A 25,728-nucleotide genomic window follows, 5' to 3' on the forward strand; every position below is an offset into this window, starting at 1 on the left:
TATATATATATATTCTTACAATCAATGCAAAGTTCCTGCAGAGGACTGGTTTTTTATTTACAGTTATTTTGTAGGAGAATGCTTTCATTGATTCTTTTTCATCAAACACCTACAAAATTCTGCTGTTATTTTTTGTTATTAATCTGATCATTTATGTTATCATTACTGCCTTACACCTCATACTTACTAATAAACATGCCAAACATAAAATCCTTTAAAAAAGAGTCTTGTCTGATTTAAATTAACAAGCACACATGAACTGCAAGTCACCAGCACACATGTCAGAGAACACAGCGTGGTTACTCTAAAATATAATATAATATAATTTGTCTATATCTCTAACATGATATAAACCTTAAATATCTTAAGAACACTAAAAGGTCTTCTAAACACAGATCTGAATTGTATCATCATCACATGTGTTGTGTACTAAAGATTCCACATATACAAAAGTGTGTAAATAGTTCAGCTGGCTAATATTATTATTAGGCTGTTTTTGTTATTATTATCATCATCATTATTATGCCAGAATGTGTTGCATGAACCGATGAGTTAAATAATGATTTTTAATGTAAAGAATTATGTTCTTAAACTGATAGGCTATTTAGTCTACTTTCTTTCTGCATATACTGTAGGTTACAAATGTAGACCTATGCTTTTTCTATCAACTGCTCGTTCAGATATTTAAGATAAGAGTTATTTAAGATTATAATAAATATAAAGTCTGCTGTCAATAAAATGATTTCAAGAGAGAGTCGCCTACATACTTGTTCCTTTTACTCTTATATTATGTAGGATTATGAAAAGTGTCTAATCATAAAATGGTATAACTTACAAAACAAGTCAGGAAGTCATCAGGCATCTTCAGAGCCGCTGCTTTCACTTCTATTCACTTCAGCCGTGGGCGCATCTGAGCGCAGTTGATCTCTGTGACAAGATCTCGAAACTTCAGCTGATCTCTCAGATATGCAAGATGAGAGGATACTTACTTGCAATACTAGTGGTCACATTTTTTAAACATTGCATTTGCGGTGATGTGGTGAACTTTGATGGAGACATCAAGGACTTTGTAGTTGGTAAAAGTAAGTTGTTCGTTCTTACTGACCATCGACTACATCAGATGAGACTCGATCTTTCTGAGGAGAAGAGGAAGGACATCACTAATGCCACTCATCAAAATAGAGTCAACATTCTAGTGCCTTTTGACGACAACGACACCCTGATAACCTGTGGGACCTTTAGAGATGGATACTGCGAAGTTCTTGATCTGAATGACATTACAAAGAGTATTTACTATGAAAGTATATCGGTAGGACCGAGACAAAATGAGACATCTGTTGCGTTCATAGCAGGTCCAAGTACCGGTAGGTACCTTTTGGTTGGGAAAAAGGACGAACAAACAAAACCTCAAGATCCGTATCCTGTTGTTAAACTGTGGAACACTTTACAGTCTCAAAGTGGTGGGATTTTCAACAACATAGAGGACGGATTAACCCCCTTCATCCAGAGCACCGCTAGAGATGTGGAGTTTGTTGACGGATTCCAGAGAGTTTCTCCCTCAGAGTCCTACTTATTTCTCAATGCAAAGACTGACTCGGAGAGGAAAGTGCACGTCCTGCGGATGGACAGCAATAAAAGAAAAAAGAAAGAGATCTTCAAATCCCTACAGGCTGCAACGATAGAGTGCTGCAATGATAAAGCTCGTCCAGTGCTCGTCTCCTCCACCGTTATTCCCTCAGGGAACGGTGATATTTGGGCAGGAGTGTTCAGTGCGCAGAATCAGCAGGATCCGGAGAACACCGCGCTGGCTCTGTACGACATCAGTACAGTTCGAGGCCGAGTGAAGGGTTTCTGCGCTTATGGTGAAAAATGTGATTCTGAGGTTGGAAAATCAGCATATTATGTGCTCATAGATGCTTTTTTTTTATTTATTTTAACTATTTATTATTATAAAAAAAATTGTTTTTTTTTTTTTTACAAATGTTTAGTTGTTCTACTGATTTGAGTTATGTATAATAATTGTAATATAATATGTAATAAGTTGCATGACAAAACTTAATTTCTCTATTCACCAAAGTCATAATATTTTTGTTCTTTGTGTTGCAGAGTGGTAGTAACCTTCAGCCGCTCTCTGTGGTGTTCAAGTACAGCTCAATGTCATCAGTGGCAGCAGTTAGAAGTGGATCCTGGATTGTGTTGTTCATAGGAACCAGTGATGGACAACTGATAAAGGTCTGTCTCATATCTTATTTTTCACTAATTTCTGAAAAACCCTCCTCTGTAGACAGAATAAGGCTGTAAGTTAGTAAGTTTTATGTTATCGTGTCATTTATGTTATTCACGTGGTCATGAAAATGGACTCTAGGTTTAAAAATGGTCATGACATTAAAATGATAGGCCTATAACTACTGAAAACACAACAAGTGTTTTTTTTCTCAAACTTACTATTGAGAGCAAAAATAATATTAGATCTGTGGATTTGGCCATTCACATTATTACACAAAACAGAACTTCAATTATAAAAAAAAAGTATAGGACCTACACACAGACACTTGGAGAAATAAATGTTAGATCTGCTTTATAGTTTTTAACTTAGTTTCTGCATTTCTGAGAAACTTGAGCACTTTTGTGGAATCTGTGAATAATCATTCGGTGATAGGTACTCGATATCTTAGTGACACGAATAAACTACATGAATAAAGCATCACAATCATATAATGATTTGATTTGAGTAAAGTTTGGATAATGATGCAGTTTGTATTTTTAGTTTATGTTGGATGAGAAATTCACACCAGGCTGTCCAATAGTGCTGTACAAATCTGATGATGAACGAGCAGTGCTTCCCAGAATGCACTTTGATACAGATTTCAAACATATCTTCATCGCTCTGAAGAAAGAGGTGAGGTTTAAAACTGTACAGTTAATAAAAAGTGATACTCAGTTTTAACCTGTTGTTTTTTTCAAGCTTGACAAAATTTGTGAAGCATTAAGACTTTGGCACCTTTTCACGATTTCATGATGCAGCATTTTCACAATTAACTGTAAATATAGCCATTAAAAAAAAATCGAGTGTAATGTACATTTATATCACCACACCTTACGTTATATTATCCTGACATTAAATTACAGTTTTTTACGATTGCTATGACAGATTTTTCAATACTTTTAACAAATTTCCTAAACTCTCAACACACCAACACACCTACAACACACAATTGGCAAAACGGTTAATTTCATGCTCAAAATCACACATTGTAAACTAAACTCCAAAAATAATTTTCAAAATACAATAATACACTAACACAATACACTATGTCTAACAAAACACTGCAAACATGTTTCAAAATCAAATAATTATTTAAAACACTAACACATGTTCTCTTCCAACAGGAACATTTAGTCAATCATAACACAATGACCAAAAAAAAAAAAAAACACTATCATCAGCTGAAATTACAGAAACTGCATTATTTTATATGTGTCAGGTATGCCCTTATACAACAGACAGTAGGCTATGGGCCCTATCTTGCACCCAGTGCAATTGACTTTGTACACGGACGCATGTATCATTCCTATTTTGCACCCGCGCAAAGCGGACTTTTCCCTCCACAGAAGCACGTCGGTTAACTAAGAAATACACTTGCGCTCCCCGGGGCGGTTCAGCGCAAAGAAGAGGCGTGTTCCGGCGCAAACGTCCCCTCTTTTTTAGAAGGGCCTGAAAGACTATAATACAGCAGTAGGTATCCAATGTAATACTAGGTTATGACTCCTTTAAAGTCAGTGGCGCGTTGCGCATGTTATTAATATGCTATTTTAAGGGCGCATGCTTGGCCATAATCAATGTAGCGTGTGCACAATGCGCATACACTTTGATTCTCTCATCTACACACAGACGCAGCAGTTATCATTTTTGCAAATCATACATTATTACGAAAGATAGATAGATAGATAGATAGATAGATAGATAGATAGATAGATAGATAGATAGACAGACAGTTTATTATAAAAGCATACATCTAGCTTACACATTTACCCAAATTATCATACGCCTGTTTAACCTAAGTTAATTTGGGTGTGTTTCTCCATCCCCAACGTCCCTGACGGGAACGTCGGTCTCCTCGGCTGTGAACCGCTCCTCGCGTGCGCCTGGCAAATCCGCCGTTATAATAGGAATTCGCTTTAGAACAAGCGCGCCTGCTCTTAAAGGGAATGTGAGATGTCGCTCTGATTGGTTTATTTCACGTTACGCCCAAACCACACCTATGAATAATGAAGCTACTTCAGACCAACCCCTTTTAGATTCGCGCCAGGCGCAAGAGCCATTTATCCCGCCGGGAAAATAGCAACAGCGCCAAGACCCGCCCACAAAGTTACTTGCGCTTTGCGCTTTGACACTTGCATTTCAGATCGTTAAAATAGGGCCCTAAATTGTATTGATCATAGATTGTGTTTTGCACTGCAGTTTTTTTTTTTTTTTTTAAGTCTCTCTACATTTTTGTTTTGTTTGTAATGTAAATGCATGCATTTTGTTGTTGTTTTTTTTGCAGCAGAAATTCAATACAACAAAATAAATGACCCTTCTTAGAGTAGCTTTATAGAATGTATGGTTTATGAAAAAAAGAAGACAGAGACAGAATTGCTGCAGTAACGGCTTTATTTGCAACAGGACATTTCTGCAAGATAACAAAAATATGCAATATAGCTGCCATTTACAGTATTACTGTATGTGAAAATACAAAATATACAAACAGAAAAAGCCATCTTCTAATCTGCCCGGTCTTCCGCATTTGTCCACATGTTCTCATCCACATCACACCTGATATCTTCCCTGGCAAGGCATCTTGGGAAGAATCTTTTACAGTAACATTCCTTATCCACCCCTGGCAGTGTTCAGCTGTGATGTCTTGGTATGCAGCATCTTTTGCATCCAGGAGGGACATTTGGTCCTGTGGACGATGGTCAAAAACCTTTCATCTCCTCAAAAAACTCCTCAATGGGGTTGAGGAAAGGGAAGGAAAATGGACATCATCCTCTGATGGGCGTCAAACCAGGCTGTGACTGCAAGGGAATGGTGGAATGCCACATTGTCCCATATTTGCATAACTTCAATCAGCTGTTTCTCACTAGCAATGGAATAATGTGAAAATACAAAATATACGAACAGAAAAAGCACCAGAAGAATAAAAAAAAAAAGAGTCGTCTTCTAATTATCTATTTGCATAATTCAATCAGCTGTTTCTCAGTAGCAATGGAATAAAATACAGGGGATATATTTGTGTTTCAATTCACAATATAAACAGCTGTTCAGTTTGACTTTAGCCTGTAAGGTTAGGTTTAGAACATGGTGTTATCTGTTCTGACATAAAGTGTGAAAGCATTGGTAAATTTGGCAGTAAAAATCCATTATTTTGGTCTTGTTTGAGCTTGTGTGTAAAAGAAGTTCAAGCATTTTAAATTTGTGTTAATTGTATGCATTTTGTGTTAAAGCAACGAGAAATGTTTTAATAGTATAGCTTACACAGACGGATGTAGTGCTAACTGTTTTGGAAAATTGTTAAATGTATTGAAAAATCTGTCATAGCAATCGTAAAAAACTGTAAGAAACGTACTCGGTTACTAACGTAACCTCGGTTCTCTCTAGAAGAGGGAACGAGTACTGCGTAAGTATCTTACGCTAGGGGAAAATCCCTTTTCCACGAGATACTGAAGCCAAGAAAATGATCCTTAATTTTGTATTAATGTAAAACGCGTTGCGGCAGCATGCAGACATAGGCAAGACGGCTCGCGTGCCTATTGGCTGCTCTGCGGCAACTGCAGCAGCCTATCGAGCGAGGCCTAGCGTGACGTCAGACCCAATGGGGTGCTTCGCGCCCACTGCGTCACGTCCCGCCGAAACGGGCGTGGCCTAGGCCTATAAATTCAGCTCGCAGGCAGCTATTTCTGGTTTTTCATCTTAACCAGCTTAATTTCATTTTAAGCTTAACCAGAGCGTGTGCATGCACGGCAAGATACGCAGTACTCGTTCCCTCTTCTAGAGAGAACCGAGGTTACGTAACCGAGTACGTTCTCCTTCTCGTACTGCGTAAGTATCTTACGCTAGGGCAGAGGTCCCCAACCCCCGGGCCGCGGACCGGTACCGGTCCGTGGGACATTTGGTACCGGGCCTCACAGAAAGAATATATAACTTAACGTATTTTCCGGACTATAAATCGCTCCGGAGTATATGTCGCATCAGTAAAAAAAATGCGTCATGAAGAAGAAAAAACATAATATAGCCTAAGTCGCACTGGACTATAAGTCGAATTAATTTAGAAATGTAGCCTATTTCACAAAAAAAAAAATAATAATAATAATAATAATAATAATTGTTGTTCGGATGGGACTGTTCACCCTTATGGACGTGCAGCGCTCTGAAAGCGGCACAAAAAGACTGCTTTAAAACTTTCACAGAGACCTCAGACAGAAAGCAAGCCTGTCTTTAAATTGTATTTCGTTTTGTATTAATTGTATCTTAATTTTAATCAATGTTTCATCACCCAATTGCCAGGATTTAATAAGAAGTAAATATAATAGAAAATATTTAATCAGGACACGGAGGCGCGGGCGCGTGAACTGGAGCTGATCTCATAAATTAACCGAAATTCTGCGTATAAGGTAGCCTACTTGCCTCACAGACCTGAGACATAGAAAGCTTGAAATGTCTAATTTTAAACAGAACAATTCAAAACAAAAGAAAACTGACTGTTCTCTGCTTAATTCGTATGAAATGTGCATTTCTCTCTGGCGCGTTCACTAGGCATACTGCGAAGATCGAGTCAGCATTGTCAACTTCATCTTTGCACAGAAAACACTTGTTTATTATTAAACAATTAAAATGTCTCCTGCTATATTTTACATATTCATAATCATTAATTTTGGTTCTTAAAATCGGTTCTTTGTGACAGCTTTTAGGTGCTTTATTGGCAGCGCCACCCTTACTTACATCGCATCAGCACCGTAAACATGGAGATTTTTTTCTTTTGGGGGGCTTTTTGTTTGTGTTCAGGCTTTCTCAGTTGTCTTTAGGCGCGATATTACGAGTACCCTGCTAATAAAATTGCAAGTAAGCCTACACATTGGATTCACGTTTATTATTATATTTAATTGTTTTTTATATTTTGTTGTATTTATCCGCCGCACCTTAAAGGCCGGTCCGTGAAAATATTGTCTGATATTAAACCGGTCCGTGGCGCAAAAAAGGTTGGGGACCGCTGCGCTAGGGGACCCAATGTAAAACGCCGTGCTTGCTGGGATCAACACCAAAGACCCAGGGGCGAAGCCCAGGGTTCATATAGTGCATAATCACCAGGGGAACTCACAGGGAGTCTGGGAAGAGGGAGGGCGGAGCCGCGCTCTTCCACATGCAACAGCGTCCTTAAGACGCAGATGTCATCATACAGCCAGGGCGGGGTGCGGCCTGAGCTGATGGAAAATCATGGGTCCTGCCATTTATACGTCGATCAGCAAGCATTGCTGTAGGGCAGCGCTCAGCAGACACAGTATGCTGAACCAATAGCATCGGAACAGACAGTACTGGTGCATTTAGACCGACAACAGCCTGGCCTGTAAGGCGGGAACCTCTAGGTTATAGAACCTTATAAATGTAGACGGGGAGGCCCAGCCTGCCGCCATACATATATCTTGTAAGGCAATCCCACTCGACCAGGCCCACGATGAAGCCATGCTTCTCGTGGAGTGCGCTCTGACACCCAACGGACACTGCATGCCCTTGGAAGTGTATGCCAGCGCAATGGCGTCAACTATCCATCTGGATAGGCTTTGTTTCGACGCGGCCAGCCCCTTGGAGCGTCCGCTAAATGAAACAAAGAGCTGCTCCGTCTGTCTGAAGACAGATGAGCGAGACACATAAGCTCTTAATGCCCTGACTGGGCAAAGGAAGCTCGCGTCTCCTTCCTCGTCAGAGACCTGTAGGGCTGACAGGGAAATGACCTGCGCCCTAAACGGTGTGTTGAGGGATTTTGGAACGTAGCCGTGCCTGGGTTTGAGTATAACTCTTGAGTCATTAGGCCCAAATTCCATGCACGTCGCACTCACTGAGAGCGCGTGTAAGTCCCCTATGCGCTTCACTGAAGCGAGAGCCAAAAGAAACACTGTCTTGAAAGACAGGTGTTTAAGACCGATGGTCTGTAAAGGCTCGAATGGGTGACCTTTCATGGCCTCTAGCACCGTGGAAAGGTCCCATACGGGGACAGAGGGAGGTCTGGGAGGATTCAGTCTCTTAGCTCCTCTAAGGAAGCGGATGACTAGATCGTTCCTTCCTATTGACTGACCAGACTCTGCGTTCGAGAATGCTGCAATGGCCGCCACATAGACTTTGAGCGTGGAAGGGGTCCTGCCCTTATCCAACAGCTCTTGTAGGAAGGAGAGAACCTCCGTCACCCCACAGTCCGGGGGCGACAAGCCACGAGCCGTGCACCAGCTGGAGAACACTGACCATTTTGAGGAATAGAGACGTCGCGTAGACGGAGCTCTAGCCTGCGTGATCGTGCTTAACACTCCGCTTGGGAGGTCAGCGGGTACCCGTTGATGGCCCAAACGTGAAGGGACCACAGCTCTGGGCGCGGATGCCAAATCGAGCCCTTGGCCTGAGAGAGGAGGTCCCTCCTCACTGGCACTGGCCATGGGGCAGTGCTCTCTAGCTGCATCAGAACTGGGAACCAGGGCTGGTTCTTCCAGAACGGCGCTACGAGTAGCACTGAGCATCCTTCTTCCCTGATCCGCTCTATCACCTGAGTCAGGAGAGAGACGGGAGGAAATGCATTGAGCGGGCAGCGAGGCCAAACATGAGCCAGCGCGTTTCTGCTCTTGGAGAAAAATTCTGGGCAGTGAGCGTTTTCTTGAGACGCGAACAGGTCTATCTCCGCTCTGCCGAATTTCTTCCACAGCAGCTGTACTGTCTGTGGGTGTAGAGACCACTCGCCTGTCGGAACATTGTTCCTGGACAGTCTGTCCGGTCCTACGTTCAGGAGCCCTGGCACATGCGCTGCTCTCAGTGAGAGCAGGTTGCTCTGAGCCCACACCAGGAGGCGTTCTGTCAGCCTGTACAGGTTTCTGGACCTGAGGCCGCCCTGGCGGTTTATGTAGGACACCACTGACATGTTGTCCAAGTGGACCAGGACGTGGTGTCCTTGTATTTGGGGACGAAAACGCGTCAGCGCGTTGTCTACTGCCAGCATTTCGAGGCAGTTTATGTGGAGAAGCTTCTCTCGTTCTGACCATTGGCCGAAGAACGGTCTGCCCTCGAGCAGCGCTCCCCATCCAGTGGAGGACGCGTCCGTAGACACTACCTTCACACTCGAGGAAGTCCCCAGGCTTACACTAGCTTGGTACCAGTCGTTTGCTTTCCAAGGTTTCAGAGCTGCGATGCATTTCTGATTGACCTTGAGACGAAGCAGACCGGAAGCCAACGCTCGGCGCGGAACTCGCGCTTTCAGCCAGAACTGTAGCGGGCACATGCGTAGCAAGCCCAACTGGAGTACTGATGATGCTGAGGCCATGAGACCCAGCATCCTCTGAAATTTCCTGAGCGGGACAGATGCACCGCAGCGGAAAGAGCTCGCTGCGCGCTGAATGTCTAGTACGCGCTGAGGTGTCAGTCGCGCTATCATAGAGAGCGAGTCCAGTTCTGTGCCCAGAAAAGATAATATCTGTCTGGGGAACAAAGAACTCTTTGCCCAATTGACTCTGAGACCCAGATTCTCGAGGTGATCGAGTAAAATGGTCCTGTGCTCTATGAGCACCGAGTGAGATTGAGCTAGAATCAGCCAGTCATCCAAGTAGTTCAATACTCGCATGCCTCGTAGTCTGAGGGGTGCAAGCGCCGCGTCCATGCACATCGTAAATGTACACCCACGCCAGGGACAAGCCAAACGGAAGGACTGTGTACTGATATGCCTGGCCCTTGAAGGCGAATCTCAAATATCGCCTGTGACGTGACGCTATCTGTATTTGAAAATACGCGTCTTTCAGATCTATTGACACAAACCAATCTTCTCTGCGAATCTGCGCGAGAATTTTTCTGGTCGTGAGCATTCTGAACTTTCGCTTTGCAAGCACTTTGTTCAGCTGCCTCAGATCTAGAATGGGTCTGAGACCCCGGTCTTTTTTCGGTACCAGGAAGTATCTGCTGTACAGCCGCCCTTCGCTCTGAGCTTGAGATAACGGCTCTATGGCCCCTTTGCTCAATAGTTTCACTTAATTTCGGCTTGAAGTAGGTGTGCTACTTCTGTTTTTACCATGGTCTCGACGCGCGCTGTATAGCGGCGCGGGCGTCGGCGAAACTGTAGCGAATAGCCTCTTTCTATAATGTCTAGCACCCATTTCGTAACCCCGGGCAGCCTTGCCCATGCATCTGCACGGGTGGCTAGGGGTTGAATGCGAAGCGCACGCTGGTCGCTTGGCGACCGGGGGGCTTTGGTGTGCCGCAACATAAGCGTCGCGTTTATGACATTTGAGGCAGAGGGCGCGCTGATGACAGCGGGCAGATTGCTCGCGCTCGACTCCTCTGCGGTGGCAAACCGAGAAGGGGAGGGCTGGACGAATCCCGTAGGATTTGTCATGTCTATGTGTGGATGTGGGCGCGGAATAGTGGGCACATTTATCACACCGAAAGCATTGTCCGCCTGGGCAGAGCGAATGCACACTGGTTTCGTTTTTACAGAAACCTGGAGACTGTTGTGGAAATTCTTTTCTCAACTTTAAATAATAATTGGAAGACAGTAGGATATCTCAAAGGTTAACAAAGATCAGCTTTATTTCTTGCAAGAAATTGGCTGTTCACACATCAGTCAGTCTGATATGAGAAGGGCCCCGACTTCTCCTTTTTGCCCAGCTTATATACACAAAACACATCCTGGTCTGTCAAAAGATCGCCTTAGTTACCTTAAAAGGCAACACGTCTTTGTTCAAGATAAATTCTATCTAGACAGAACAATACCACGTCTGCAAAAGTTTCCTGTTTTTAGCTGCAGCTTTTTCACACATTTTGCTTATATCTATTTCTATCAAAGCTGCGCACATACTTTTCACACTTGGAGTACACAAAAGGTCACTTGAGTACTCATAGGGCCCTATCTTGCACCCAGCGCAATTGACTTTGTACACCGACGCATGTTTCATTCCTATTTTGCACCCGCGCAAAGCACGCTTTTCCCTCCACAGAAGCACGTCGCTAAACTAGGGAATGAACTTGCGCTCTCTGGGCGGTTCAGCGCAAAAAAGGAGGCGTGTTTTGGCGCAAACGTTCCCTGGTGCTATTTTACTGTTCCATAAAACAATTGCGCCACTGGCCAGAAAAAACCTAGTCTAAAGTCAGTGGCGCGTTGCGCGTTGTTCATTATGCAATTTTAAGGGCGCATGCATAATGTATAGAGTGCACAAACGCTCATACACTGTGATTCTCTAATCTACACAGAAGCAGCAGTTTTCATTTTTGCAAATCATATTATTACAAACGATAGATAGATAGATAGATAGATAGATAGATAGATAGATAGATAGATAGATAGATAGATAGATAGATAGATAGATAGATAGATAGATAATTTATTATAAATATAATAATTTATTATAAAAGCATACATCTAGCTTACACATTTACCCACATTATTATATGCCTGTTTAGCCGAAGCTAATTTGGGTGTGTTTCTCCCATCCCCAATGTCACTTCTCTCTCTTTTACGGCCGTGAAGAGAGCGTTGCTCTCCTCGGCTGTGAACCGCTCTTGACGCGCGCCTGGCAAATCCGCCGTTATAATAGCAATACGCCAAGGAAAAAGTGCGTCTGCTCTTAAAGGGAATGTGAGATGATGCTCTGATTGGTTTATTTCACGTTACGCCCAAACCACACCTATGAATAATGAAGCTACTTCAGACCAACCCCTTTTAGATTTGCGCCCGGCGCAAGAGTCATTTATCCCGCCGGGAAAATAGCAACAGCGCCAAGACCCGCCCACAAAGTTACTTCCGCTTTGCGCTTTGACACTTGCGTTTCAGATCGTTAAAATAGGGCCCTTAGTCTCTTTGCTACCCAAAACATTTTGTTCCTGCAAGCTTATATGATTATATTTCTTTAAAGGCTTATGAGTAAAAATAAATGTTCAACGTTAACACAAGTTGCACACATCTGAAAGTAAAAAACACATCTAAATGTAAAATTTCTTTTACAAGACATGCAGAACGTAGTGATTGTGGGCACTGGGCAGTGGGCACATCTGCTACGTTTAATGCGCAATCGAGCTGGGTCGATTTTATGTGCGCGAGCCCTGTGTGATGGGCTGTGATTGTGTGTAGGAATGAGCACTGGGCAGTGGGCATTTTGTCTACACTCATAACACCATCGGCCGTGGCCGGGACACCAGAAAATATGCTCTTTGTGGGATTTATCTGGGTAGCCGTGAAAACGGCTTTTGTGTGCAGGCAAGCGGGCAGTGGAACCGGCTTGTTGGCTGCTAAATACACTTGAACAGTCACATTTCTTGGAACTGGACGAGCGATGAGTTTTGGTGGAAGCCCGGCCGCAGCGGGACTTGAACACCGTCGTTTTCCTAGACGTGCTAGGACGACTTCGGGACCTCGGGCTTTACCGCAGATGACCGAGAGCGCGGTCTCGCGCTTCGGGCCTGTCGGCGCTGCGAAGTGGCGGCGGTGGGCGGAGGCTGAGGCTGAGAGCTCTGGGCAGACGGTCTTGCACGGCCTGCTGAAGAACTGGAGCGCTTCGGTAGGAAGTGCTTCATAGCCTGTGACGCTTTCTGTACCTCTGCAAACCTCTCCGCTAAATCCTTAACGGAAGTTCCGAAAAGGCCAGCGGGAGACAGCGGAGCGTCGAGGAACGCGGCGCGCTCAGACTCAGACATTTCGGAAAGCGTCAACCACAGGTGTCTCTCAGCTACGGTGAGAGAGGCCATGCTCCGTCCTATGGCCTGTGCAGCAGACTTAGTAGCGCGGAGAGCGAGGTCCGTAGCACTTCTTAAGTCTGGCACGCAAATTGCATCAGGTCCTCTCTCGTCCAGCTTTCGGAGGAGATCGGCCTGGAAAATTTGCAATGTGGCCATAGTGTGCAGCGCTGACGCAGCCAGCCCAGCAGCGGAGAAAGCGCGACCGAGCAGGCTTGACGTAGTGCGGCAAGCTTTAGAAGGTAGCGCCAGCTTAGCGCGTCGTCCAGCAGAGGGCGGGCATAAGTGGTTGGGCTATCGATTCTTCGACCGGCGGCAGCGAATGGTAGCCTCTGTTTTTAGCATCGTCAACAGCGGAGAATGCTAGCGAAACAGAAGAGCGCATTCTAGCAGAATGGGGGGCGCTCCAAGACTTAGCGACTTCTTCATGAAGCTCGGGAAGAAAAGGCGCTGGTCTGGAAGCAGGCGAAGCGCACTCCCCAGGGAGAAAATATCCGTCCAGCCGGTTGTTAGCAGGCTGCTCAGGCGTAGTCCACTTGAGGCCGAGGCTCGCTGCGGCCTGTGCGAGTACACGCATCAGCTCTGACTCGATGCTGGCTCTCTTGCCTCTGCGCGAGCAGATGGAGCGAAATCAGCAGAGCTCGCCCAATCCTCACTGCCCGAGGCCAGGAGAGAGCAGGAATCATCTTCCCCCGACGTGGCTCTTTCATCAGCATCAACAACGGAAGCGGCGGCAGACGGCGGCCGCTGTCCGTCAGGAAGAGACGCTGACGAGGCCGGTGAAGCTGGCGGGCGAACCGGCGAGCTTGGGCGGGTGGGGGAAGGTTCCGGGACCCGCTGAGCACGGCGCTTTTTATGGCGCGGCACTACAGCGGGCGGGGGTGCAGTCTCGGCGAAGAGTGCCATACGAGTCCTCAAGAGTCGCCATGGGCAACTGCTCGCAATGAGGGCAGCCGCCGTCAGCGAGCGCGAGACCTGCATGATCCTCACCCAGGCAGGAAGCGCAGATAACATGGCGGTCCCCGTCACTGAGTGTGGCTCTGCACGAGCCGCAGGATGGCATCTTGAAAAAGACGCAGCTCTTTTAGACAGTGTGTGTCGCGGCGGCGAACACACACGCAGCAGAGAGAAAAAGGATATGAGCGCCGGATAGCGCGGCGGGAAGGCGGTTGAAGGCGGCGCGGCCAGCGACTTCAGAGGCGACTCGTCCCGCTGCAGATGCTTCTTCAGACGGCGCGGCTTCTCTCGGGATCCAGCGATGCGTGTGCTTCGCTGAAGAGATGAAAAATCAGAAATAGCTGCCTGCGAGCTGAATTTATAGGCCTAGGCCACGCCCGTTTCGGCGGGACGTGACGCAGTGGGCGCGAAGCACCCCATTGGGTCTGACGTCACGCTAGGCCTCGCTCGATAGGCTGCTGCAGTTGCCGCAGAGCAGCCAATAGGCACGCGAGCCGTCTTGCCTATGTCTGCATGCTGCCGCAACGCGTTTTACATTAATACAAAAGTTTCTATTTTTTTTCTGTATACTCACAATAAAAATAAAGTGTTTTGCTTTTTGACAAATAAAGAAATATTAACATGATGCCTTCTCTCTGTCAGTAAACTCCCATTTGAAACGCGTTCGAAAATGATCTATAACTCCGCGAAAATTCAGTCAAACAGTCAAACAGACCACGGGCATAAAGCTTGAGATCGCAGCTTTTAAATTAAGTAATTTATATAAAAAATAAATATTCTCAGCTTCTGCAATCTGTACAAAAAGAGAGCAACTCCAGTCGAGCTCATTACGAGCCATTCAAAAGTAATTTGACCACTCCCCGGAGAGCGCGTGCTATTCAAATGCAAATTCTGAGAACCATTTCAGTCTGTGAAACGCCCCCACATCAGCTGTAAACAAAGCGCGTCGCAATCGAGTGAGGCATAAGTTTCCTCAGAACATGCTGATATGAGGAGCAATATCTCCTGATATGAGGAGCAGATCCCGCTGAGGAGTGAAGTAGGCTGTTTTCTTTTCTCAAGTGTGGAATAACGTTATGGAATAACGTTAGTGTAGGCCTATGCAAACCACAAAAAGATGAATCGCATTTCTATAATATGACTCGCCTTTCTGTGAGATGAATGAAGGGTACATATTTGTAAAGACTGTTTAGCCTAAATATGAATCACGCATCTGTGTGTGAAAGAATAAACTGCTTTGCTATAGCCTACTGAGATGAGTAAAAATCGACTGGAATATGTTGAAATAAAATGTATTTGTATAAGCAACGTATTAAACTGCAAATTAGCATTTATATGCCATAATATTTCATAAAAACAACGTTACAGTCAGTCACTTGATGACTAGATTTGGGTACAGTTTTTAGGCTACTGTAGAATATACTGCCACATCAAATAATCTTTTGTTTAGCAATTTCTGCACATATCTAACGTTATATATATATATATATATATAACTATATATAACTATATTATTTATATATATTTATATATATTATATATTATATATATATATATATTAGGGCCGGGACTCGATTAAAAAAATTAATCTAATTAATTAGAGGCTTTGTAATTAATTAATCGAAATTAATCGCATTTTAATTGCATATAAATTAGGGCTGTCAATCAATTAAAAATAATTGTGTTGAACATGTTATTGAAATAATTTTCAAATGTTCAAAGGGTGAGCATTGAAATATTTGTGCCTAGCAAATAATCAATACAATACAATTGAACATTATTAAATTATTGAACATTATTAAATTATACATTTGATATTAAATTATAAACATTATTTACACTTGCTTTACCGGTTTTTAACATTACTTCGAAAATGCTGAAATTTAAAGTTTGAGATGTTTTTCATCTGTTTTAGAAAGTATTTTTAGACTTTTGTTTTTTCAGAATAAAACGTTTTACAATCTTGAGCATGTGTTATATTTTTATTAAATGTGTTTAATTAAGCCATTGCTGCAAGTAATTTGACAGTTAACAATATTTTAGTGTACAGTTAATCACAAATTCAGTCAGCATTGTCATGACTCATTATCCCATGATGAAAGGTAATACGGTGAAACAACGTCACGATATCAACGTTGATTCAATTTGCAAAACCGAAGCATAATTCATCATTGGTTCAACAACGTCGACATACAATATTTATTCACCCATATTGAAAGAAGAGACGGTGAAACAACGTCACGAAATCAACAATGAAACAACGTCACGATTTCAACGTTGATTCGTTTTGCACAATCGAAACATAATCCAACATTGATTCGACCTTGGTCCCTTACGTTCACCGGTGAATCAACGTTGAAATGCCGGCTGTTTTTTTATAAGTAAATGTTCCAATCAATGATCCAGGCAGCGCCAGCGCGTTCTCGTCTCCCTCCTTCATTTTAACGGCTCCAAGTTCAAAGGTCAATACGGAATGGATTAATCTGCGTTATTTTTTTTATATGTCCTGTTTTTTATATGTTAATGTCCCGGCCCTAATATATATATATATATATTTGCTATATTCAAACTAATGATTATGATAAAATGTAGGCCTATAATCTTTTTTCTTTTTTACAAAGAGAGAGTACACTTGAAATATTGTTGAAATTGTAATTATTGTTGTTATTGTAACATTTTTAATAAAATAGCAAAACATATTTACAAGATAGATGTAAGCGAAATCTTAAATGGTCAATATAAGTCTTCTTCTAAATACATCTTTTGTCCTTGCATTGTGGCTCAGTCAGTGTCACACCTGAATGAATGGCTAATTATGCAGAGTCATTATGCAGAGTGGGTGGGACTGGGACATTGTAATCTAAGGTGTAAACTACTCCTCCCCCTCGCATATTGGCTTTCCAAGCAAAACCTGTTTTACACCATTTAAATCAATGTATTTTTTTTTTTTTGTGAACGATAAAGCAAGACTATTTTCACATAATTTTGAAGCTAGAACTCAAAGAGTCAACATCAATTAGTCAAAAGTCTTGTGGACACATATTTAATATGTGTTTTGTGGTCTTAATTCAGCAACTTTCATTTAATTCTTTTCCAATAACCACGCATAAACATTATTCTCTTAAAAATACAAACATCTACATACACGTTGCTCGCATATTATGGTAGCCCTGTTTGTGCTATATAGAGTGAATTTACACCTTTGCCATTAACATGTTTATAAATAACTGAAAAAAGCACAAATGTCAGAGCATGTCAGAACATCTCAAGGACCCCAAAAACAGCTTGGTCCCCAGATGGTTAAGGATAATTTTCTTGGCTTCAGTATCTCGTGGACAAGGGATTTCCCCCTAGCGTACGAGAGACCTCTCGTAAGAGAACTATCTAACACTGCTGCAATGCTGAGGGAACGACTGTAACTGACTACAAATTTCTTCTGACTGCTGTAATCAACATATCTGGGGTTTTATTTCTCATTTTAAAAAGCAGTGGGAACGCAATAGAGGATGTTTACTTGCTTTCTGCTCATGTTTTTGATGTAGCTCAGAAGAGTGTCTGTGGTTCAGTGTGCTAAATACAGCTCTCTGAAAGACTGCAGAGCTGCTCTGGATCCTCTCTGCGGCTGGTGTGTGAATGTGAACACACAGAGGTCAGATTCATATGTTGCACTTGTGAAGTATTTATTAAGTATATATGCTAGCTACTTAAAAAAAAATCAGTAACATGGCCAACATGATGCAACCTGTCATAACAACTCTAAATTATATTTCTGCTTGTCTAGATGTTCCAACCAGGACGAATGTTCAAAATCTCCATGGTTGTCCACCCCAAAAGACTCACTTCAGGAACCTCTGGTTTCTTTTCAGGCTTGGGATGACAAATCTTCCGGAAAGGTGTTATATTTGTTTGAAATATAACTATTTTTCATTCCTTTGACAACATATTAGCAATTCCTATTGACATATCAATACCCTCTCCTACACAGGTTACGCTAAATCTTGCCTTGAGTCTGGAGAGCACAGGAAATCCCGCCTTCTCATGTTCCTTCACCAAAGGAAGTGTGAATCTGTGTGATGGGTCTGATCTGACTGCAGTTTTCCCAAACTGCTCCTGTAGTTTTCCAGGCCACAAACTTTATACTGGAGGTTGGTTCTCTGTCAGTACATTGGATTGGTGTAGTTGTTTGCTTAATTGTACTGAATGTGCACTTGTAGTGTACTTCATATTTTAAAAGTATATATTTATTTATTTATATATATATATTAACGAAAGTACACTTCCATGACTAAACACTTACCACACTAAAGTACACTTAAAAAATGCACTTCGTAATAATTTCAAAAAAAAAAAAAAATACTTTAAAGAATATTTTAAATCTTTGTTTTAATAAGTCAAGTACTTGATTTAAATTTGAACTGTAGTGTCATTCAATGCGTTGATATATTTTAAATGTACATAATTGCAACCTCATCATTGCAAATGTATAATTACAAATATATTTAAAGAGCTATGTGACATAACTTTTTAGTTTAGCATATTTCATACAATAGGAGTATGACATTATGTATACTTAAAGGGATAGTGCACCCAAAAATAAAAAATTATTTCCCCTTGATTTCCATAGTATTTTATTTCTCCATACTGGAAGTCAATGGGGTCCATCAACTGTTTGGTTAACCATATCTTCAAAATATCATCTTTTGTGTTTATACAGTGTGTTTATACAATTTATACAGGTTTGGAACAACTTGAGGGTGAGTAAAGGATGACAGCATTTTGATTTTTGGGTGAACCATCCCTTTAAGTATGTTAAAAGTAATTTTAATTAATTTAATTTAAATTAAGCTGTTTACTGTGAATATGAGAGATTTCTGATTCATTAGCTGCTAAAGGTAATTAACTGGAAGAGTAAAAAAGTTCAGGAAATGGTTAAACTATTTGTGCAACAAACCAGTGAGTATATGATTATAATAATAAATGAAGATAATGTTATAACAAATTCCAGTTTACAATATCAAGATATTTTGCAATATCAAGCATAACGGACTGTTTTTGTACAACTAAAGTAACTGGAAGCGTATGACATCAGAAGCCAAGCACGTTCAAAGTTAAAAATGGCCGCTTTTACTAGATTAAAATAAGGTGGATAAAAGACAATTAGCACAAATGATTTCCAAATAACAGATCAAGAAAGTGTAAATACACAACATCAGACTCAAATCAGCAATACATAACCTATGATGACATACATAAAATGCCGTATTCCGAAATTGCCTTCACTACTACAGTAATTAACATCATTTTTTTCCTATAATCTGTGTGTTTTTGTTTTGTTTGTTTTTTTCATTTAAACTCAGGGACTTGTCACATTGATTCAGTAATATGTGTGTCTGTTCGGCTGTAGGGAGGAAAGTTCTGTCTAAATTGTATGACCACAGAGCAACCGCACAAGAAATGTCTTATTTCCACGAGTTATTTCCTCTCACTTTCTCAGCAACCGTAACCATGGTAGTAAGCCTCGAGTCATGACACTTCTGAAGCCGCAAAAAAAAAATAGACAAGACTGAACTGATCAAATATAGTATATCTTGCATGCAGTGTAAGCCACTTTGGATTCTAATGTCTGGCAAATGCATACAGTAAATATAAATGTGAGAATCCTGAGTCCTGATCAAACTTCTGTTTTTTTTTTTGTTTTTTTTTTGTGATGAGATGACTAACTATATCCAGAAAGCCACGTAATCATTTATAAAATCTCATTCTGATTTTTTTTTTTTTTTGTAATCCATTCAGATTTAAAAGTCTCAGCTATAGTTGCTGTAGAGGATCAGAAGATCACAGAGACGCTGACACTGAGGAACTGCTTGAATATCACAAATAATTCACCAAATCCTTCATATACACAGTGAGAACTGCACCGCCTACAAGAGATTCTTTCATTCTTCAAAATGCCATAAAGTGTGTAACACATTTCAGTCACATTTGACATTAAATAAATGCAGGTGTGTGCAGTGTGTCTCATCTGGGTGTCAGTGGTCCTCTTCCTCTCAGCGTTGTGATTGGAAACATGGACCTGGACCGCAGTTACTCATACAGGTGAGACCATGTTTAACCAAACTATTCAATGCAGTATATTTGTTTATTGAGAAATAACAATTATCTTCAGAAAAAGTCAAGATGATTAATTTATGGCAGCAGCTATTTGCACTAAGTGAAAATAGTAGTTAGATGCTAATTACTATAGATCACACAATACTCTTAGATCGACTACAAAATTATACTGGTGTTCAAGGACAAGCATTAAGCTGGTTCAGATCATACTTATCTGACCGCTACCATTTTGTCTATTTAAATGGAGAAAAATCGATCATAACTCCAGTAAACTATGGAGTGCCGCAGGGATCTGTGTTAGGCCCTCTGTTATTCTCAGTATATATGATGCCACTTGGAAATATTATAAGGAAACATGGAATTAGTTTCCATTGTTATGCTGATGACACTCAAATATATATTTCATCACGGCCAGATAAAAACGCTCAATTATCCAAATTGACAAAGTGTGTTAAAGATATAAAAGATTGGATGACGCGTAATTTTCTTTTATTAAATCCAGACAAAACAGAGGTACTACTTATCGGTTCAAAAAACCGCCCACAAAACCTCTCACAATACAACTCTAACATCGTAGGATGTCCTGTTACTTTATCCTCTACAGTAAAAGACCTGGGTGTTATACTCGATTGCAACCTGTCTTTCGAAAATCATATTTCATATGTTACAAAAACTGCCTTTTTCCACCTTAGAAACATTGCTAAGCTACGTAATATGCTATCAGTTTCTGATGCAGAAAAGTTAGTTCATGCATTCATGACCTCGAGACTAGATTACTGTAATGCTTTATTAGCTGGTTGTCCTGCATCCTCAATAAACAAGCTACAGTTAGTCCAAAATGCCGCCGCTAGAGTTCTTACTAGATCAAGAAAATATGATCATAACACCGATTTTATCATCACTGCATTGGTTACCTATAAAGTTCCGTATTAATTACAAGGTATTGCTACTGACTTATAAAGCCCTTAACGGCTTAGCTCCGGTCTATTTAACGGATCTTCTATCGCCCTATAATCCATCGCGCTCTTTAAGATCACTAAATTCAAGGCTTTTGGTCATACCTAGGATATCCAGAACCACCAAAGGAGGGAGAGCATTTTCACATTTAGCTCCAAAACTCTGGAATAGTCTTCCTGATATTGTTCGTTATTGCTCAGACTCGCTCTCCCAGTTTAAAACTAGATTAAAGTCGCATCTCTTCAGCCAGGCATTCATATAATATTTTTAATCTTACAGTTCAAATTACAATCCGGCCTCTAGTTAATAAACGCCAGAGGAGAACTGGCCCCCGACTGAGCCTGGGTTCTCCCAAAGTTTTTTTTTTTCTCCATTGGGTCACCTGATGGAGTTTTAGGACACCATTAGGTCACTTGATGGAGTTTTTCGGTTCCTTGCCACTGTTGCCTTTGGCTTGCTCAGTTGGGGATATTTTGGGGATATTTAATTTGATTTTATCAATCAATAAATTCCACTAGAAACAAACCTTGTTGTATTATTTTAATTTAATACTGTGAAGCTGCTTTGATACAATCTGTATTGTGAAAAGCGCTATACAAATATACTTGACTTGACTAATTATACTTATAGTGCAAATAGTGGTAGATACTATTTGCACCTCAGTGTATTGTAGTTTACTATAAAAAAGTATACAATAACACTTTTTTAATATTTTCTTGATTTTTATTTAAAATGAATGCCTCTCCGACCTGACATGCAATCGGAAAAGGCGCCACTACTTCTGTTATCAGCACAATAGTTTTTGGTCATTTTGTCTGGCTCAACCAGAAAATGGTGGCCAGAGTTGGTATAAATGGCCTTTGCCATGAAGGCAGGCTGTTTGCACTTAATTTATTGTTGATAGCAGAAAAATCATTGTGTTGACTGAAGCGAAGTCAGGAAGTAAATGAACCGCACAGTTCTCTCTCTTTTTCTACTTTTTAGGATGCATGTAAAGATCTATTCTCTGACATGGACTACAAAGTAAGTGTCATGTGCTAAGGATTTATTTTTATTTTTTATAAGCACCATAGGCCATGTAAAATGTTCTTTAAAATACTTTGTTGCATCTCAAAACAAAATGTTCAATTACTTATATACTGTGCTTTACTATGGATTTATTTCCATGTCTTTGTCTGTATGATGTTTTCAATGAGCCCACCATTTGTGTCCTGCAGGAGCCAGAGATTCTCTCTATAAAGCCCAACAAGGTTTCTTTCCATGGCAGAAACAATGTTTTACTAAGAGGAAGGAACCTGGAATCTGTCATTAAAATCCATATTCAAGGGGAACTGGAGTGTATTCCTAAAGAGTGAGATTCTGTGTGTTTGTGTTTAGTCGTATTTATGAATGTGTGTAGATTAAGATAAATTATATTGTATATCTGTGCATGAATGTTTCCCCTCAGATCTCCAGTGTTTGATCGCTCCAGCGACACTTTAAGGTTCCACATTCCTCCCAGTGGAACTAAAGGAACAGTGAAAGTGTGTGTTGTTACTCCTGACGACCGTTGTCATGGTAACAGTATCATCACTTACAGTTCCCAGCCCAGCTGCACAGGAATACAGCCCACAGTCTCCTGGAGGAGGTAAGAGCTTTCAGACCACTGGCAGAACAGCTTCCATATACAGGTGTTTATGTCAGTGTGGGTGTCATACATACATATATATATATATATATATATATATATATATATATATATATATATATATATATATATATATATATATATGTGTATGTATATATATTCTGTATAATGTATTTTTTGTATGTAGTATTATTTTATACCAGTTTCACCTTCCCTGATTCTGAAGTCTGCTTTGTGATTAAATTGTTTTAAATATCTCTTCATTCAGTGGTGGAAGGAAGATTCATGTTGAAGGGAGCAATATGGAATTTGTGGAATCAGTTATTTTCCAAGATCCTGAGAAAGTGATTGAACCACATTACAACCGAAGCGCAGGGGTAAGAAGTGCTTATTATGCTTTCATTGGGCTAAAAGGGAGTTATTACCCTAAAAAAACATCCAGTCAAGCAGCTTACAACACTTTATCTGATATATGGAGATCAACAGTCAAACAGTATTTCACAGTCACACATATATAGTGCATGAGAACTTTGTCAGGTTGTTTCACTAATTTACTGCTGGTATAATTGTAAAATTATATTTATAGTATTCCCAGCTTATATGTAGCTTCATTTAGTCATATTTTAATTAAATGTCTCTCTTTCTCAGGACATGTGGTTTCACTCACCAAATAGATATAACAGTGGTTCATATCGGTTGAAAGTTGGAAACTCCACTGTGGACTGTGAGCATTTGTCCTACAAGCCTGATCCAGAATTCACTGGATTCAGCACCTTACAGTTGGCCAACGACCTACTGGTCAACATTAAGGTGAGTTTAGTATTACAGTGAGTTTAAGATCAATGTACAGTCTGCATGTTTTGGCACGCATGCCTATTTTTTCAGGCCCTGGTGTTAAAAACTCTCAGAAATATATTATTGTGAGCAGTCAGTGTTTTTGCACATCAGCATGTGAATCTCACAACCTCCACACTCTTCTACATCTCTTTCTCAGAAAAAGGCAGATGCATTGACCTTGAGTATGAGTGAGGTGGAAGTGACGGGTCTACAGGGAGATCAGCAGTATCAGTGTGTTTTGGAGAAGATTGAGTACAATGCCATCATCTGTAAGATTAAAGGAGAATCAGGAGCCGTCACATCAGTGGACTCAATAACTGTACGTCTGTTTTTGAATCTCATAGTTTGACTGTTAAGTTTAATATAATTCTTAGTAAACTTCATGAGATATTTTATGATAGATATTATAGTTTAATAATTACTATTATAGTTTTTATAATTTAATAATTACATTGTAATTTCAGATCAGAGTTGGAGGTTCTGATGATCTCATGACGGGAAAACGTCCAGAGCATTTGGTGTTTTTTTCTATAGTATTTTCTTTAATATGCTTATTCTTTATTCTTATCTTTTGCACTTTGTTATCAATTTTTCGAGTGTACACTATCCAATCTGTTTGTTCTATTCAATGGCCACTGCAATTCAGATACACACAAACACACAGTCTTTATAATTAAAATGATGCAGTAAAGTCCTGTTTATACCTATAAGTCAGAGATCACCAAAGTAATTCTTATCTCATTTCTCACCCTTCTGATCTTGTCAGATCCATACTGTGGAGCTGTTCTCCAGACAGCAGGTGGCGCTTTACACTCACTTATTATAATACACCTTAAAAACAGTCATTCGAAGTTCCTACAGCAAGAACAAGTCAGCTATTTAGTACTGTATTATTTTGTAGTAGAAGGCTTTGAGTGTTTTTTTTTTGTTTTGTTTTTTGTCATTGTATCATTTCATTGTACCTACACAATTGCATTGTTCTCTTATTAATCTTATATTTTATAGATGTAATAAGTATACTGCAAAACACAGTTTAATTACAAATAAACATTTTACAATGCTTGTCTTCAAGTCCATTTCAGATTATTACTACAGTTATAGGGCTTATCTCAGCTATTAATTGCAATATAATTATACTATATTTCTAAATATTGAGCAATACATACAGAAATGTGTGCCAAAATAAATCAGTGCCTATCTTCAAAAATTTCACAAAATGGAAAGATTCCTACTAAGAGCTGAAAAAAAGAACACAAAATGAGGGGGTGAAACCAAGAAAAACTCCAAACTCAATGTTTGCTCTAAATCTAACAATGCCGTATATGATGTTAGACATAGTTTATATTATTCTGCTAATAGAGTCACTTCAAATGACCTTTGTGAAGAAGAACTGCTTCAAATAACTAAATTTACCATAATTATTCTGGCAGAAAACCATAATTATTAAAATCACAAAAACACAGTGAAACACACTCATACAATTACAGCACATGCTTTGAGACACAATCCATCAGACAGTGATAAAAATAAAGGTATGGACTATAGCAACAAGACGAGCCATATTCCTGAGCTCTTCGCTTGTGGAAGGATCAATAGCACATTATCTTCTAGGAAAGCCACTTCTTCATATTTTTGTTATGTGTATTTTTTTTTTTTTTTAAACAGTTCGATGGGAAGTCTGAGAGGGTATAAATTAGTTCACCCTTCTAATTCACCTATATTTATAAAGTAATGTCCAGAGAAGATATTAGTTTTTAATGACCCTACAAGTTGAAATAAACTATTAGACTCAAAATATGGAGAAAATATTTTGTATGTTTTAAATATTTTAAATATGAGGTAAGAACAAAAACACTAAACTTGGTTAAGGTATTTCGCTGACAAAATTATTTGCCGAAAATAAAAGCAAACTACAACTAACCCTCAAAAAGTGAAAATTTTAACATGCTATATAAAAATATCTGTGGGGTATTTTGAGCTAAAACTTCACACACACACTCTGTGGACATCAAAGACGTATTTTACATCTTGTGAAAAGGGCATTATACCAACCCTTTAACCATTTCAGCCAGTAATACAGAATATTAATAACGGTCTTGCTGTCAGCAAGCAGGTTGCTCTTTCTGAACTTCTAAAAATTTAAACAATACTAGTCTAAGGTCACATGTGAGTCAGTAAACTGCAGCTCTCAGAATTATGAAACATACAGGAAATTGCTTAATGACTCTAACTTCTGATTTCATTTCTTTTAATCTCACATACCTATATGTGTTTTCCCACAGTATCT

At 40.4% G+C, this 25,728-nt stretch overlaps 1 protein-coding gene across 1 annotated transcript; it reads left to right on the forward strand.

Moving 5' to 3' along the window:
• The first annotated feature begins 898 nt into the window (after positions 1-898).
• LOC311288989 (plexin-C1) lies at positions 899-19,723 on the forward strand. The gene is made up of 6 exons (XM_084406724.1): positions 899-1,882; positions 2,107-2,232; positions 2,768-2,899; positions 17,452-17,558; positions 17,691-17,802; positions 19,703-19,723. Exons 1-6 carry the CDS (start codon positions 974-976, stop codon positions 19,706-19,708), a joined length of 1,392 nt encoding a protein of 463 aa, XP_084262850.1. The 5' UTR covers positions 899-973; the 3' UTR covers positions 19,709-19,723.
• Positions 19,724-25,728: the final 6,005 nt, after the last annotated feature.

Source organism: Rutilus rutilus (assembly GCF_951802725.1).
Source record: "Rutilus rutilus genome assembly, chromosome: 4".
NCBI classification, from domain to species: domain Eukaryota; kingdom Metazoa; phylum Chordata; class Actinopteri; order Cypriniformes; family Leuciscidae; genus Rutilus; species Rutilus rutilus.